The sequence below is a fragment of the Oncorhynchus keta genome, chromosome 2 (genome assembly GCF_023373465.1).
Source record: "Oncorhynchus keta strain PuntledgeMale-10-30-2019 chromosome 2, Oket_V2, whole genome shotgun sequence".
In the NCBI taxonomy this organism is placed as follows: Eukaryota; Metazoa; Chordata; class Actinopteri; order Salmoniformes; family Salmonidae; genus Oncorhynchus; species Oncorhynchus keta.
Window position 1 is genome coordinate 55,809,275 of NC_068422.1, and position 16,166 is coordinate 55,825,440.

The window sequence follows — 16,166 nt, forward strand, 5'->3', positions numbered from 1 at the left end:
GCCTCCTCAACCCTCCTCTCCTCCCTTTCTGCATCCTTTGACTCTCTATGTCCCCTATCCTCCAGGCCGGCGCGGTCCTCCCCTCCCGCCCCGTGGCTCGACGACTCATTGCGTGCTCACAGAATAGGGCTCCGGGCAGCTGAGCGGAAATGGAGGAAAACTCGCCTCCCTGCGGACCTGGCATCCTTTCACTCCCTCCTCTCTACATTTTCCTCCTCTGTCTCTGCTGCTAAAGCCATTTTCTACCACTCTAAATTCCAAGCATCTGCCTCTAACCCTAGGAAGCTCTTTGCCACCTTCTCCTCACTCCTGAATCCTCCCCCCCTCCTCCCTCTCTGCAGATGACTTCGTCAACCATTTTGAAAAGAAGGCCGACGACATCCGATCCTCGTTTGCTAAGTCAAACGGCACCGCTGGTTCTGCTCACACTGCCCTACCCTGTGCTCTGACCTCTTTCTCCCTCTCTCTCCAGATGAAATCTCGCGTCTTGTGACGGCCGGCCGCCCAACAACCTGCCCGCTTGACCCTATCCCCTCCTCTCTTCTCCAGACCATTTCCGGAGACCTTCTCCCTTACCTCACCTCGCTCATCAACTCATCCCTGACCGCTGGCTACGTCCCTTCCGTCCTCAAGAGAGCGAGAGTTGCACCCCTTCTGAAAAAACCTACACTCAATCCCTCCGATGTCAACAACTACAGACCAGTATCCCTTCTTTCTTTTCTCTCCAAAACTCTTGAACGTGCCGTCCTTGGCCAGCTCTCCCGCTATCTCTCTCTGAATGACCTTCTTGATCCAAATCAGTCAGGTTTCAAGACTAGTCATTCAACTGAGACTGCTCTTCTCTGTATCACGGAGGCGCTCCGCACCGCTAAAGCTAACTCTCTCCTCTGCTCTCATCCTTCTAGACCTATCGGCTGCCTTCGATACTGTGAACCATCAGATCCTCCTCTCCACCCTCTCCGAGTTGGGCATCTCCGGCGCGGCCCACGCTGGATTGCGTCCTACCTGACAGGTCGCTCCTACCAGGTGGCGTGGCGAGAATCTGTCTCCTCACCACGCGCTCTCACCACTGGTGTCCCCAGGGCTCTGTTCTAGGCCCTCTCCTATTCTCGCTATACACCAAGTCACTTGGCTCTGTCATAACCTCACATGGTCTCTCCTATCATTGCTATGCAGACGACACACAATTAATCTTCTCCTTTCCCCCTTCTGATGACCAGGTGGCGAATCGCATCTCTGCATGTCTGGCAGACATATCAGTGTGGATGACGGATCACCACCTCAAGCTGAACCTCGGCAAGACGGAGCTGCTCTTCCTCCCGGGGAAGGACTGCCCGTTCCATGATCTCGCCATCACGGTTGACAACTCCATTGTGTCCTCCTCCCAGAGCGCTAAGAACCTTGGCGTGATCCTGAACAACACCCTGTCGTTCTCAACTAACATCAAGGCGGTGGCCCGTTCCTGTAGGTTCATGCTCTACAACATCCGCAGAGTACGACCCTGCCTCACACAGGAAGCGGCACAGGTCCTAATCCAGGCACTTGTCATCTCCCGTCTGGACTACTGCAACTCGCTGTTGGCTGGGCTCCTGCCTGTGCCATTAAACCCCTACAACTCATCCAGAACGCCGCAGCCCGTCTGGTGTTCAACCTTCCCAAGTTCTCTCACGTCACCCCGCTCCTCCGCTCTCTCCACTGGCTTCCAGTTGAAGCTCGCATCCGCTACAAGACCATGGTGCTTGCCTACGGAGCTGTGAGGGGAACGGCACCTCAGTACCTCCAGGCTCTGATCAGGCCCTACACCCAAACAAGGGCACTGCGTTCATCCACCTCTGGCCTGCTCGCCTCCCTACCACTGAGGAAGTACAGTTCCCGCTCAGCCCAGTCAAAACTGTTCGCTGCTCTGGCCCCCAATGGTGGAACAAACTCCCTCACGACGCCAGGACAGCGGAGTCAATCACCACCTTCCGGAGACACCTGAAACCCCACCTCTTTAAGGAATACCTAGGATAGGATAAGTAATCCTTCTCACCCCCCTTTAAGATTTAGATGCACTATTGTAAAGTGACTGTTCTACTGGATGCCATAAGGTGAATGCACCAATTTGTAAGTCGCTCTGGATAAGAGCGTCTGCTAAATGACTTAAATGTAAATGTAATGTAAATGTAAGTTGACTGCCATTGAGTGTTATGGTGAGTGTCAAGCAGCGATTGAGGTCTTAGTGTTCTCCAAGGCTGGCTTGAAATTAAAATAGATTTTTATTTAGAATTTCCGTGTCTCATAGACCCCGAAATACAGTTGAAGATGAAAGTTTACATACACCTTAGCCAAATGCATTTCAACTCAGTTTTTAACAATTCCTGACAATTAATCCTAGTAAACAGTCCCTGTCTTAGGTCAGTTAGGATCACCACTTTATTTTAAGAATGTGAAATATCAGAATAATAATAGTGATTTATTTAAGCTTTTATTTCTTTCATCACAGTCCCAGTGCATCAGAAGTTTACATACAATCAATTAGTATTTGGTAGCATTGCCTTTAAATTGTTTAACTTGGGTCAAACATTTCGGATAGCCTTCCACAAGCTTCCCACTATAATTTGGGTGGATTTTGGCCCATTCCTGACAGAGCTGGTGTAACTGAGTCAGGTTTGTAGGCCTTCTTGCTCGCACACACTTTTTCAGTTCTGCCCACAAATATTTTAAAGGATTGAGGTCAGGGCCACTCCAATACCTTGACTTTGTTGTCCTTAAGCCATTTTGCCACAACTTTGGAAGTATGCTTGGGGTCATTGTCCATTTGAAAAACCCATTTGCAACCAAGCTTTAACTACCCGACATGTCGTGAGATGTTGCTTCAATATATCCACATAATTTTCCTACCTCATGATGCCATCTAATTTGTGAAGTGAACCAGTCTCTCTTCTATCAAATATATACACTACCATTCAAAAGTTTGGGGTCACATAGAAATGTCCTCGTTTTTAAGAAAAGCACATTTTTTGTCCATTAAAATAACATCAAATTGATCAGGAGTACAGTGCAGACATTGTTAATAATGTTGTAAATGACTATTGTAGCTGGAAACGGCAGATTTTTTTATGCAATATCTACAAAGTCGGACAGAGGACCAATATCCGCAGCATCCACTCCTGTGTTCCAATGGCACGTTGTGTTAGCTAATCCAAATTTATAATTTTAAAAAGCTAATTGATCATTAGAAAACCCTTTTGCAATTATGTTAGCATAGCTGAAAACTGTTTTTCTGATTAAAGAAGCAATAAAACCGGCCTTCTTTAGACTAGTTGAGTACCTGGAGCATCAGCATTTGTGGGTTCGATTACAGGCTCAAAATGACCAGAAACAAATAACTTTCTTCTGAACTCAACCGTCTATTCTTGTTCTGATAAATGAAGGCTATTCCATGCGAGAAATTGCCAAGAAACTGAAGATCTCAAACAGCGCTTTGTACTACTCCTTTCACAGAACAGCGTAAACTGGCTCTAACCAGAATAGAAAGAGGAGTGCACAACTGAGCAAGAGGACATGTACATTCTGTCTAGTTTGAGAAACAGACGCCTCACAAGTCCTGAACTGGCAGCTTCATTTTAAGTAGTACCCGCAAAACACCAGTTTCAACTTCAACAGTGAAGAGGCGACTCCGGGATGTTGGCCTTCTAGGTAGAGTTCCGCTGTCCAGTGTCTGTGTTCTTTTGCACATCGTAATCTTTTCTTTTTTATTTGGCCTTTCTGAGGTATGGCTTTTTCTTTGCAGCTCTGCCTATTGTCCTCTTCGCTGTTGACATTGAGACTGGTGTTCTGCGGGTACTATTTAATGAAGCTATTTAGTTCACCTGATCAAGAATACATTTCCGCCCCAAAAAAATGCATTTTGATAAAAACCTTTTTTTTACTTTCAAATGGCTCCTGTGACTTGCGACATACGCCTAGTTTCCTGAATCAGCTCGCAAATGCTCTTTGCTTGTTGCGTGCCTAGCAAATCCTTTGGTACTATCAATGGCATTCTTCCAGTTAGAATACCCAGCTTGGGTGAAGGCATTGTCTGTGTTAGCATTGCACCCACCCAACACAGATCTTTTGACATGGGAAACAAAATGGAGCATCTGCAGTAACAGAGTATTCCAGCTACTCTCTTCCTATGAACTAGTTGCTATTAAATGAACGTTTTTGGACAGAAAACCTGCGTTTTAAGGTACGATTCTAGGCTAACTTGGCCTGGCTCCTTTTTTTCATAGATCATCAGGAACTGTCAGAGGTGGAGGCGGCTGTGGAGCCAATTTGGCAGCGTTTGTGGAAGGGTTGGTAGATTGTCCACATGGAGCTAACTGAGCTTGGCGGTGGCCTCAGTGGTTTGATGCTCATCGCGCCCCACTCCTTTGTTTGGGTACTTTGTCGAAGCCAATTTCTGATATCCATTGTGGCAGATTAGCTGGTTCGTGCTAGCTAAATAGGCTAACCTGTTGAGGCTAGGAGGCAGCATTTTCACTTTTGGATGAAAGGCGTGCCCAGAGTAAACGGCCTCCTACTCTTTCCCAGATGGGAATATATGCATAGTATTATTACTGGTGGATAGAAAACATGTTTGAATTATGTCTGTGAGTATAACAGAACTTATATGGCAGACAAAAACTTGAGAAGAAATCCAAACAGGAAGTGAGAACTCAATTTAGAAAACAGTGCCATTGCCATCCACCTTAGATATGGATGAGAATGCACTTCCTAGGGCTTCCTCAAGATGTCACCGTCTTTAGATTCTGGTTGTATGATTCTACTATAAAGGTGGGGCTCATAATAGCTCTTTGAGTGGGTGGTCTCGGTTTCATTACGCGCGGTCACGAGAGAGTTCTTGTGTGTCCTATGCTTTTCTTTAGACAATGAAATTCTCTGGTTGGAACTTTATTGCTGATTTAATGTTTAAAACATCCTAAATATGGATTGCATACATCATTTGACTTGTTTCTATGACCTGTAACGGAACTTTTTGAGTTTTTGTCTGGAGGAATTGCTCGTGCTTTTTGAGGTTTGAATGCTGGGCTGAACAAGGTAACATATGAGATGATGTAGGGTATGAAAACATTATAGAAAGTGGCATTGTTTAAAGTGGCTAGTGATACATTAGATCAAGATGGCAAGATGCAGTAGATGGTATAAAGTGCCCTCAAGTATTCACACCCCTTAACTTTTTAACATTTTGTTTTGTTACAGCCTGATTTCAAATGGATTAAATCGAGATGTTTTTGTTACTTTGCTACACCCAATACCCCACAATGTCAAAGTGGAATTATGTTTTTCTAAATCTTTACAAGCAGAATGCAAAATGAAAAACTGAAATGTCTTGAGTCAATAAGTATTCAACCTCTTTGTTATTGCAAGCCTAAATCATTTCAGGAGTAAAAATGTGCAAGTCACATAAGTTGTGTGGACTGACTCTGTGTAATAATTGTTTTTAACGTGACTTTTTGATGACTACCTCATCTCTGTACCCCACACATAGAATATTCTGTTAGATCTCTGTCGAGCAGTGAATTTCAAACACAAATTCAACCACAAAGACCAGAGAAGTTTTCCATTGCCTTGATAAGAAGGGTACTTATTGATAGATGGGTAAAAAATAAGACAGCAGACATTGAATATCCCTTTGAGCATGGTGAAATTATGAATTACACTTTGGATGGTCTATCAATACACCCAGTCACTACAAAGATACAGGCATCCTTAACTCAGCTGCCGGAGAGGAAGGAAGCTGCCTAGGAATTTCAGCACGAGGCCAATGGTGACTTTAAATCAGTTACAGAGTTTAATGGCTGTGATAGGGGGCAGTCTTTGAGGAAAACCTGGTTCAGTTTGTTTTCCACCCGACACTGGGAGCTTAATTCACCATTCAGCAGGACAATAACCTAAAACACAAAGCCAAATCTACACTGGAGTTGCCAAGAAGACAGCAAATGTTCCTGAGTGGCCGAGTTACAGTTTTGACTTAAATCTACTTGAAAAACTATGGCAACACCCGGAAATGGTCGTCGAGCAATGATCAACAGCCAATTTCACAAAGCTTGAAGATTTCTTAAAATTATATTGGACAAATGTTGCACAATCCAGGTGTGGAAAAATCTTAGACCCACAGCTGTAATTCTAACATGTACTGTCTTGATTCAGTGGGTTGAATACTTATCTAATTAAGATATATTAGTGTTTTATTTTTTACAATTATTTTTTATTTACACATTTTAAAAATGTTCTTCTACTTTGACATTGCAGAGTATTTTGTGTAGATTGTTGACCAAGAATTACAATGAAATCCATTTGAATCCCACTTTGTAACACAACAACATTTGTAAAAAGCCATGGGGTGTGAATACTTCCCAAAGGTACTGTATTTATTAAGCCAGTGTAACAGTATAATCGCAGATCATCTCCTGTTGTCAGAATGTAGACTATTACTGACTAAAGATGTCTCCTAGTCCTCTGTCATGTTGTTTAACATGTTGTACTGTGTAGAATACAGTGCAATAGTTTTAGTATATCTGTCTTCGTCTGTGGTTCTAGGGCTATGTCTGGTGTGACAGCTTGTATCGAATAGTTAAACGCGAATAAGCTTTCTTTTAGGTGTGTAGACTTTTGCGTGAGCCAGGAGAGCTAAAAAGTCTTAATCTGCAATAAGGGGGGAAAAAAGGTTTTATTGAAATAAAGTACTCCCATAAAAAATAAAGGGCTGTATTCAATACGTATCGCGGAAATTCCCCGCTAAAGCCCAATTGAAATTCACGGTAAATGCTGCATATGTCGGAAATCGGAAATTGCCTTTAAATTTCTATAGTGAAATCTGCAATGCGTCAGTGATATGGATTGAATAGAGCCCTATGTTATCGTCAACAATATTAATGGCATACTCGAAAGACTTACTGGCATGCATTTCAACCATATAGCAGTCATCTTCAGGCAGTGCAATGGGGATAAATACAACATTTCTGGTGAGGACATGGTAAGAAGTTTCCTAATTGTATCCATTTAGGGTCTATACAAAAAATGTAAGAGAACTATTGACAAAGGCAAATAGTATACTACATTACATTACATTTAAGTCATTTAGCAGACGCTCTTATCCAGAGCGACTTACAAATTGGTGCATTCACCTTATGACATCCAGTGGAACAGCCACTTTACAATAGTGCATCTAAATCTTTTAAGGGGGGGGGGGATTACTTTATCCTATCCTAGGTATTCCTTAAAGAGGTGGGGTTTCAGGTGTCTCCGGAAGGTGGTGATTGACTCTGCTGTCCTGGCGTCGTGAGGGAGTGTGTTCCACCATTGGGGAGCCAGAGCAGCGAACAGTTTTGACTGGGCTGAGCGGGAACTGTACTTCCTCAGTGGTAGGGAGGCGAGCAGGCCAGAGGTGGATGAACGCAATGCCCTTGTTTGGGTGTAGGGACTGATCAGAGCCTGGAGATACTGAGGTGCCGTTCCCCTCACAGCTCCGTAGGCAAGCACCATGGTCTTGTAGCGGATGCGAGCTTCAACTGGAAGCCAGTGGAGAGAGCGGAGGAGCGGGGTGACGTGAGAGAACTTGGGAAGGTTGAACACCAGACGGGCTGCGGCGTTCTGGATAAGTTGTAGGGGTTTAATGGCACAGGCAGGGAGCCCAGCCAACAGCGAGTTGCAGTAATCCAGACGGGAGATGACAAGTGCCTGGATTAGGACCTGCGCCGCTTCCTGTGTGAGGCAGGGTCGTACTCTGCGGATGTTGTAGAGCATGAACCTACAGGAACGGGCTACCGCCTTGATGTTAGTTGAGAACGACAGGGTGTTGTCCAGGATCACGCCAAGGTTCTTAGCGCTCTGGGAGGAGGACACAATGGAGTTGTCAACCGTGATGGCGAGATCATGGAACGGGCAGTCCTTCCCGGGAGGAAGAGCAGCTCCGTCTTGCCGAGGTTCAGCTTGAGGTGGTGATCCGTCATCCACACTGATATGTCTGCCAGACATGCAGAGATGCGATTCACCACCTGGTCATCAGAAGGAGGAAAGGAGAAGATTAATTGTGTGTCGTCTGCATAGCAATGATAGGAGAGACCATGTGAGGTTATGACAGAGCCAAGTGACTTGGTGTATAGCGAGAATAGGAGAGGGCCTAGAACAGAGCCCTGGGGGACACCAGTGGTGAGAGCGCGTGGTGAGGAGACAGATTCTCGCCACGCCACCTGGTAGGAGCGACCTGTCAGGTAGGACGCAATCCAAGCGTGGGCCGCGCCGGAGATGCCCAACTCGGAGAGGGTGGAGAGGAGGATCTGATGGTTCACAGTATCGAAGGCAGCCGATAGGTCTAGAAGGATGAGAGCAGAGGAGAGAGAGTTAGCTTTAGCGGTGCGGAGCGCCTCCGTGATACAGAGAAGAGCAGTCTCAGTTGAATGACTAGTCTTGAAACCTGACTGATTTGGATCAAGAAGGTCATTCTGAGAGAGATAACGGGAGAGCTGGCCAAGGACGGCACGTTCAAGAGTTTTGGAGAGAAAAGAAAGAAGGGATACTGGTCTGTAGTTGTTGACATCGGAGGGATCGAGTGTAGGTTTTTTCAGAAGGGGTGCAACTCTCGCTCTCTTGAAGACGGAAGGGACGTAGCCAGCGGTCAGGGATGAGTTGATGAGCGAGGTGAGGTAAGGGAGAAGGTCTCCGGAAATGGTCTGGAGAAGAGAGGAGGGGATAGGGTCGAGCGGGCAGGTTGTTGGGCGGCCGGCCGTCACAAGACGCGAGATTTCATCTGGAGAGAGAGGGGAGAAGGAGGTCAGAGCACCGGGTAGGGCAGTGTGAGCAGAACCAGCGGTGTCGTTTGACTTAGCAAACGAGGATCGGATGTCGTCGACCTTCTTTTCAAAATGGTTGACGAAGTCATCTGCAGAGAGGGAGGAGGGGGGGAGGGGGAGGAGGATTCAGGAGGGAGGAGAAGGTGGCAAAGAGCTTCCTAGGGTTAGAGGCAGATGCTTGGAATTTAGAGTGGTAGAAAGTGGCTTTAGCAGCAGAGACAGAGGAGGAAAATGTAGAGAGGAGGGAGCGAAAGGATGCCAGGTCCGCAGGGAGGCGAGTTTTCCTCCATTTCCGCTCGGCTGCCCGGAGCCCTGTTCTGTGAGCTCGCAATGAGTCGTCGAGCCACGGAGCGGGAGGGGAGGACCGAGCCGGCCTGGAAGATAGGGGACATAGAGAGTCAAAGGATGCAGAAAGGGAGGAGAGGAGGGTTGAGGAGGCAGAATCAGGAGATAGGTTGGAGAAGGTTTGAGCAGAGGGAAGAGATGATAGGATGGAAGAGGAGAGCGTAGCGGGGGAGAGAGAGCGAAGGTTGGGACGGCGCGATACCATCCGAGTAGGGGCAGTGTGGGAAGTGTTGGATGAGAGCGAGAGGGAAAAGGATACAAGGTAGTGGTCGGAGACTTGGAGGGGAGTTGCAATGAGGTTAGTGGAAGAACAGCATCTAGTAAAGATGAGGTCGAGCGTATTGCCTGCCTTGTGAGTAGGGGGGGAAGGTGAGAGGGTGAGGTCAAAAGAGGAAAGGAGTGGAAAGAAGGAGGCAGAGAGGAATGAGTCAAAGGTAGACGTGGGGAGGTTAAAGTCGCCCAGAACTGTGAGAGGTGAGCCGTCCTCAGGAAAGGAGCTTATCAAGACATCAAGCTCATTGATGAACTCTCCGAGGGGACCTGGAGGGCGATAAATGATAAGGATGTTAAGCTTGAAAGGGCTGGTAACTGTGACAGCATGAAATTCAAAGGAGGCGATAGACAGATGGGTAAGGGGAGAAAGAGAGAATGACCACTTGGGAGAGATGAGGATCCCGGTGCCATACCATACTAGAATCTTGAGAAAAGTCTGACCTGAAATTCTGAATCTGACCTCATACAAGAAGTTGAGAAATGGCCAGTACTTTCACAAAAACTGGTATCAAGTTACAGCTTTATGAACTTAAAAACAACAAAATACTCACCTTTTTAGATTATCGTTTTGTGGTTGTACGTGTCCTCTTCATGTAAAGAGCATCTCATTTCATACTGTTATGCAATTATGTTTTTTAATGAACATTGAACATTTTCTAAGGCCGGTCTCATAGACTAGGCATAACATAGTAAACATAAATCGGGCACACTCAAATTAGTATGTGTTACATTTGGTTTGATTACATAAGATAGAAGGCAAAAGACAAAAATGAATGGGGGCTTGGTCAGGGAGAATGGGTGATCATATAAAGCAAACGTCTAGCAACCCAAAGGTTGTGTGTTCGAATCTCATCACGGACAACTTTAGTGCATTAGTAACTTTTCAGCTACTTAGCATGTTAGCTAAACATAACTCCTACCCCAACCTCTAACCCATAGCCTGGCTAACGTTAGCCACCTAGCCACAACAAATTGGAATTTGTAACATAATTTGTAATACATAACATACCAAATGTGACATATCATGTAAAGAAGAAAACATCTTGAATAAGTAGGTGTGTCCAAATTCTTGACTGGTACTGTATACTGGTGACATGATGATCGGTGCTTGGCTGTCAGTTGACAAATAAAAATGACCTTGCTCTTATCCATAATCTCATTATTTACCCTCTGCACTCAATCTGCAAGTGGTTGGCAGAGCAAGACCAGACTGGGAACATTAGCTGTTTATTGCAGACTTTTTGTTGCAAAACCATCGGCAGAGTAGAAAATGGGTAGTTATATGACGAAAAAAGTGATTTTTATGTGCTGTTCATCATTATGCACAGCTTTTTATTCTCAAGAAGCCAGTTTGACTCAAGCACACCATTGCCGGTGTATGTGTATATTTTTTTGTTCAAATATTAGAATATTAGCTTGAATTGATGGAAACCTAGCTAATTAAACAAACCTGGATATTTTTGCAGCAGCAATAATCATTGTACACACCGTAGGCTTCGTAAATGAGTTGAGAAATAGATGTTTTGAGAGGCCCCGTCCATTCATACAATCACCATTTTGCTCTACTTCTCTTCTCCCTGCAGTCTCTCCAGAGACGCTGGGGTTTCTGACGGCCATCGGACTCTTCCTCATTCTGATGACCATCCTGTTCTTATACCTCAAAAACAAGCTGTCACTTGAGAATGCTGGGAGCCGGCCATGCCTAGACGAGTTCAGGAAAACCAAGGAGTTGCAAGGTAAATCTGAACTCTGTGTGTGAGTTGTAAAGAAACCCTGGGTTGAATTGACAATGCCTTGAGGGCATGTTCATATGTTTGACACAGGGAGTGCAAATGAGCAGCTGTATTATGTGCAGTAGTGATGTTTAGTTTGTCAACGATTCGTTCTTTTTGTATGACCCTTTTGGTCCTGCTTATAAAGGCTTCATGAAGCCTTCATAATGCCTTCATACATACTACGTAAATGCTACAAATCATATATAATATGCTTTATAAAGTGTTCATAAATGTGGCATAACCCACTATGTCAAATATGACAGAAACCTGTGCTTTATAAAGGGTGGCTTAAGCACTGCTTAATAATGGCCTTAAAAATCATATTATATTGAGCCTTCACAAAGCATTTATAACCCTGTCATGCATCTTGGTAGAGCATTGCAACACCAGGATATTGGATTCGATTCCCCTGACCACCCATATGTAAAAATGTATTCACGCATGACTAAGTCACTTTGCACAAAAGTGTCTGCAAAATTTGATATTATATTACATTTCACTAAAACATTTCTAGGATGGCCCAACCTCTTTCTCTCTTGTGTGCATCGTTAATATTGGACCTGACCTCCAACTTCCAAAATGCTGTGCTGCAGGATTACTCACACTCTAAAATGCAGTCATGCGTAGCAAAAAAAACGTTGGTAGGGCCTTTTTAAAATTCATAGTTTTTTCCCCCAAATTCTGTTGTTTTCTTGGTTTTGTTTTTCCAGGTTTTGAATTTCTCAAAAAAAATTCTGGTGTACCAGTTTGTTAATAGAAAAACAAGAAAATTTGATTTTCTGTGTTCACAACTATGCTTTAACCACATCTGGGGTTGACTTGAGATCTGGGAAAAATGTAAGAAACTTACATGATTCTTTTGTGTAGTTGTCCTTTAATTTAGAGAGCACTGTTGTTTGGTTAGCGGGTTTCTGTAGTGCAGTAAACAAACATGTGATGTGATTCAGTCCCCAATGGAATGGGTGGAGTAAAATGCCAGCAACCCTCCGTATTATTAATAACTTGTTATGGCTGGGGGCAGTATTGAGTAACTTGGATGAATAAGGTGCCCAGAGTAAACTGCCTGCTACTCAGGCCCAGATGCTAATATATGCATATTATTAGTAGATTTGGATAGAAAACACTGAAGTTTCTAAAACTGTTTGAATGATGTCTGAGTATAACAGAACTCATATGGCAGGCAAAAACCTGAGAAAAAAATTCAACCAGGAAGTGGGAAATCTGAGGTTTGTAGTTTTTCAACTCTTTGCCTATTGAATATAGTGTCTAGGGGGTCAAATTGCACTTCCTATGGCGCCCACTAGATGTCAAGTCTTTAGAACCTTGTTTGATGCTTCTACTTTGAAGGAGGGGGAATGAGAGGGGATTGAGGCAGAGGTCTGCCAGAGAGGCATGAGCTGACCACGTGTGTTCACGTGAGAGTTATCTTGAGTTCCATTGCATTTCTGAAGACAAAGGAATTCTCCGGTTGGAACATTATTGAAGATTTATGATAAAAAAATCCTAAAGATTGATTCTATACATCGTTTGACAGGTTTCTGCGAACTGTAATGTGACTTTTTTTACTTTGTCTGAACTAAGCGATCACGCATTGAGCATTTAGATTACTGGGCTAAACGCGCAAACAAAAATTAGGTATTTGGAAATAAATTATGAATTTTACCAACAAATCAAACATGAAAAAGCTCTGTGACACGGCAGGGTCCACTCATTCAGAGTGGTCCCACTCCATCATTTTTCAGAATACAAGCCTGAAACGATTTATAAAGACTTTTGACATCTAGTAGAAGGCATAGGAACTGCAATTTGAGTCCTAAGTCAATGGATACTGTAATGGCTTTGAATAGAAAAAAAAAAGAATAATCCTACTTCCTGAATGGATTTTTCTCGGGTTTTTGCCTGCCAAATCAGTTCTGTTATACTCAGACACTATTTGAATAGTTTTGGAAACTTTAGAGTGTTTTCTAACCAAATCTACCAATTATATGCATATCCTATCTTCTGGGCTTGAGTAGAAGGCAGTTTAATTTGGGCACGCTTTTCATCCAAAATTCCAAATGCTGCCCCCTACCCTAGAGAAGTTAAGGAAAAGTGTATCTATAATTCCATGCATAATAATTGTATCTTTTATCAATGTTTATTATGAGTATTTCTGTAAATTGATTTGGCTCTCTACAAAATCACCAGATGTTTTGGAACTACTAAACATAACGCGCCAATGTAAACTCAGATTTTTGTATTTAATATGAACTTTATCGAACAAAACATACATGTATTGTGTAACATTAAGTGAAGTCCTGAGTGTCATCTGATGAAGATCAAAGGTTAGTGATTAATTTTCTCTCTATTTCTGATTTTTATGACTCCTCTCTTTGGCTGGAAAAATGGCTGTGTTTTTCTGTGACTAGGTGCAGATCTAACATAATCATTTGGTGTGTTTTCATCGTAAAGCCTTTTTGAATGGGATTAAAAACAAGTATCTTAAAATGGTGTAAAATAATTATGTTTGAGGAATTTTAATTATGAGATTTCTGTTTTGAATTTGGAGCCCTGCACTTTCACTGGCTGTTGTCATATCGATCCCATTAGCGGGTTTCAAGCCATAAGAAGTTTTAAGAGCTCCATGAAATGACACCATACAGTGCTTTCGGAAAGTATTCAGACCCCTTCCCCTTTTCCACATTTTGTTACGTTACAGCCTTACTCTCAAATGTATTATAGTATTTTTTTTCTCATCTACACACGACCCCATGTTGACAAAGCAGAAAACAGGTTTAGACATTTTAGCAAATGTATAATAAAAAGTATGTATTCAGTAAGTAGGTAAGTATTCAGACCCTTGGCTATGAGACTCGAAATTGAGCTCAGGTGCATCCTGTTTCCATTGCATCATCCTTGAGATGTTTCTTCAACTTGATTGGAGTCCACCTGTGGACATGATTTGGAAAGGCACACACATGTCTATGTAAGGTTCCACAGTTGACAGTGCACGTCAGAGCAAAAACCAAGCCATGAGGTCGAAGGACTTGTCCATATTGTTTTCAAGACAGGATTGTGTCGAGGCACAGATCTGGGGAAGAGTAGCAAAATATTTCTGCAGCATTGAAGAATACAGTGGCCTCTGTCATTCTTAAATGAGTTGAGTGGTCAGATGGAAGTAAAAGGCAACTAAAGAACTCCGAGCATGAGAAACAAGATTCTCTGGCCTGATGTTACCAAGATATTGAACTCTTTGGCCTGAATGCCAAGGATCAAGTCTGAAAGAAACCTGGCACCATCTCTACGGTGAAGCATGGTGTTGGCAGCATCATGCTGTGGGGATGTTTTTCAGTGGCAGGGACTGGGAGACTAGTCAGGATCAAGGGAAAGATGAACAGAGAAAAGTACAGAGATCCTTGATGAAAACCTGCTCCAGAGCGCTCAGGACCTCAGACTGGGATGTAGGTCCACCTTCCAACAGGACAACGACCCTAAGCACACAGCCAAGACAACGCAGGAGTGGCTGCAGGTCATTCAGCGAATGTCCTTGAGTGGCCCAGCCAGAGCTCAGATTTGAACCCGAGCAAACATCGCTGAAGATGTTTTCAGTTTTTGAATACCTGTTTTTGCTTTGTCATTGTGGGGTATTGTGTGTAGATTGATTTTTTTTCCCTTCCCCTAATCAATTTTAGAGTAAGGCTGTAACGTAACAGAATGTGGAAAAGTCAAGTCTTCTGAATACTTTCCAATTGCAATGAATTGACAGGCTCAAATCGGTCTTATGTAGCAAAATTCCTAACTGTGTATTTTACATTGGATTAGAGTCTCAGAGCTACAAAATGGTGTATCATACACTACAATTGAGGAACAATGAGAAAGTAATTTTGCTTTGAAAATTAATAAACTTACTCACTTTTGAGAAAATGGCCTTGAATGTTTTGGTACGAGCCCTTCTTTGTCTAAGCCTATTCAGCATCGTTCACACCCTCTTAAGCTTTAGCCCCACCAATCTTTTTAAGGGTTGATCAGAGCATTCTGTACTTGCAGCAGCAGTCAAACTCCCCTGTTAATATCTTTTATTGTGCACAGATTCAAAATAGCTATTGATAATGTGTATTTTGTGGATGTGACCCAGAGACACTTTACCATTTCTTTTGAGACTGTACTTGTACCGGTTCCGGTTGGAGCGAGCGGTCGCATTCGCACTTCGCTCTGCAGGTTGTATAAATTTTTCATTACATTTCATTATAGTACAACGGTTGATTTGTCTAATCTTAGCAATTCTTCTTAGCTAGCTACATAGCCGTCCTTGTATCAGAGATAATTGCATAATTATCGTATTTCGTCGCCCTAACGTAGCCTTCACTGCTATTCGCCCAGGAGCTAGCTAACGCTAGCTAACGCACACAGATTAGCATCACTGTAGTGCTATTCACTCAACTGTACGACTTGATTAGTTCAGTGTTAGCTAGCTACATAGCTGTCTTTGTTTCCAAGATAATTGTGTAGTTTAGTGTGTGTAGCCTTGGAGTGATTATCTTAATTCACTGAGGTTCGCTAGCCAGCTATTTGTCGTCCTTAACGTAGGAGACTCTGCTAGCTAGCCAACAGCTAACAGCTAACAGCTAGCCAACGTCTACTGAATAGAACTCAACAACCCGGTCGCATTCACAGGTAGTATCACATTTTGTTTCGAATTCAATCACCGGTCAGGGAGTATCACATTTTCATTTCATTACAGTACAACGGTTTGATTTGTTTGATCGTAGCTAGCTACATAGCTAGCTACATAGCCGTCTTTGTTTCAAAGATAATTGTGTAGTCTAGACCGATTTCCTAGGTTAGCTAGCCAGCTATTGTCGTTCTTTTAACTCAACGTAACGTAAACAACACTGCTAGCTAGCCAGCTAGCCCCGAATAGCAGCACTGTAGAAATTATTACACTCAACGGAACGACTTGATTAGTGTAGTGTCA

General features: G+C 43.5%; 1 protein-coding gene across 3 annotated transcripts in view; it reads left to right on the plus strand.

The window, feature by feature from the left end:
- Positions 1 to 16,166, plus strand: part of LOC118402606 (synaptotagmin-14) — a 150,256-nt gene that overhangs the window by 44,216 nt on the left and 89,874 nt on the right. For all 3 annotated transcript variants that reach the window (XM_035800791.2, XM_035800781.2, XM_035800788.2), the window contains exon 3: positions 11,021 to 11,173. In XM_035800791.2, the coding sequence (XP_035656684.1) occupies positions 11,021 to 11,173 (153 nt within the window). The remainder of the gene's footprint in view (positions 1 to 11,020; positions 11,174 to 16,166) is intronic.